The sequence below is a fragment of the Sinocyclocheilus rhinocerous genome, unplaced genomic scaffold, assembly GCF_001515625.1.
Source record: "Sinocyclocheilus rhinocerous isolate Xijiao unplaced genomic scaffold, SAMN03320098_v1.1 scaffold2589, whole genome shotgun sequence".
Classification (NCBI taxonomy): Eukaryota; Metazoa; Chordata; class Actinopteri; order Cypriniformes; family Cyprinidae; genus Sinocyclocheilus; species Sinocyclocheilus rhinocerous.
The window spans coordinates 259,711-261,929 of NW_015658508.1; the positions used below are offsets into that span (position 1 = coordinate 259,711).

General features: G+C 32.0%; 1 protein-coding gene across 1 annotated transcript in view; it reads left to right on the forward strand.

The window, feature by feature from the left end:
• LOC107722258 (paired box protein Pax-3-B-like) overlaps positions 1–2,219 on the forward strand; it is a 21,219-nt gene that overhangs the window by 15,019 nt on the left and 3,981 nt on the right. Inside the window, exon 9 of the mRNA XM_016530537.1 lies at positions 1,203–1,443. Within this exon, the coding sequence (XP_016386023.1) occupies positions 1,203–1,443 (241 nt within the window). The remainder of the gene's footprint in view (positions 1–1,202; positions 1,444–2,219) is intronic.

The window sequence follows — 2,219 nt, forward strand, 5'->3', positions numbered from 1 at the left end:
ACTATGGGAAGTGGCTTAAGCGAGACCATGTGCGTGACCGTGTGTGTGTGTATGTGTGTGTGTGTGTGTTCTGCAGTGCTTTGACTGTATGCACTGATGTAATAGGATCCTGTAGCCTGGGAGACATGCTATTCTCTCTCTGTTTCTATGTAAAGGTGCTTATTTGGTGCAGCAACTGGAGTATGTGTTTCTTTTGGCCATAATTCTGCTGGTAGATTCAATTAGGCTTCAGGAACTTTTATTCCCCAGAGCGCACATGCAACATTCCTCAAATGCAGCACAGAGTAAATAGTAATGAGTACACACACCTGAATGTGCGCGCACACACACACACACACACACACACTACGCTGCCCTCTGGCTCAGTTCTAGTCCAAGAATTAGATTAAAAAATCCCCAAATTCAATTATTTTTTGCCTGATCAATCTCGGGTCACAGGGATCTACCCAGATATGCATCTGTATGCATGTGTGTTATTCAAACAATACAGTTACAGCTGAAGGAACATCACACAGCATCTTGAGTCTCTTATTGCTTTTACAAAATAAAAACTAACATGCACACGATATTCACCAAAAGTTTGGAATGCTCCAAAAAAAATCAACCACTAATTTAAATCATACGGGGGGGCATTAATTAAAGAGGCATTAATATTATGTTGATAATATGAAGCATTTTGAATGTAATTATGATGCAATATATACAAATATTTAGCTATTATATATAAAACTTTTTTAGTTTTTGGTATATATATATATATATAATTTGCTTAAATTAAATATTTTGCTTATATAAATACTAAATGTAATACATGTGTGTGTATATATATAGATATAAAAATGTTTAGAGGAGAATCTCATGTACTTCTGATGAAATAAAAAATATATAGTAATAATAATTGTATATATTATACATAATATATTAATATAATTATTATTAATTTCTATTTTAATTTGAAATAAAAATATAATTATAGTCATTGTTTAATTACACCTATGGATTGTACTTAATATCTTAATATAATATATTGTAATATATTTTGAGCTTTTGATCAGTATTAGGATCATATCAGCTCCTGATAGGTGAATTATTTTGAGTGCACTATGATTTTAGATGCACTAATCCCCATCACACTATTTAGAACAGACAGTGTGTGGACTGGGTTTGAGCCAGGCTGATAACTCTGATCTGTTTCTGTGTAGGTTATGGGACTCATAAGCCCAGCTGGAGTTTCTCATCAGACTCCGGCTGAGTTTTCTCTGTCGTCTCTCAGCGGTGCTCTGGATTCGGGTGGATCGGTCAGCAGCAGCTGCTCTCAGCGCATGGAGCCCTTATCCAGTCTACCTGCCCTGTCCAACCTGCCCAGCCCACAGTCCTACAGCTCGGCCTCCTTCTACAGCATGGAGCACAGCGCCCCCTACCAGTACAGCCAGTACGGACAAAGTAAGGTCATTATACTGTCAGACTACTCCATCCTTCTTATTTGCTTCACTTGCTACTAGTTTGTGTCATTGGCTGATTGTATACTGTACCTCTCTTTACCATGCATCATTTTCTGTTCACTCTTTACCCCTTTTTCTCAAAAAACATTGTCAAAAATTAATTTTAATAAGTTTTAAAAAAATTGCTGAAACCAGCAATCACAAACCATAAATTATTATTGCTTATCGGCAGTTCTTAAAAACAGCTTTAACCATAATTGTTAAATTTTGTGCATATTGTACCAAATTAACACACACATACACACAATATACAATATAATAATATTATGTAATAACGTTATATATAAATATATAAATAAAAAAATATTTTACTATATTACAAAATTTTTTTTTATTTTGCTTACCAGAAGATCTTAAAAACGGCTTTGACCACCATTATTAAAATTTGTGCATACTACCAAATTTATTAATATGTATATATACACATTTGTATATAGTTACATATTTATGTATTTTAATACATTTACTCTCATACAATTGTATTTATATTAGTGCTGTCAAACGATTAATCGCGATTAATCGCATCCAAAATAAAAGCTTTTGTTTACATAATATATGTATGTGTAATGTGTATATTTATTATGTGTATATAAATACACACACATACAGTAAATATTTAGAAAATATTTACATGTATTTACATGTCTATATTTTACATGTCTATATTTAAATTCATATAATTTATATTATAAATAAATATATTTAATATATAAAAAT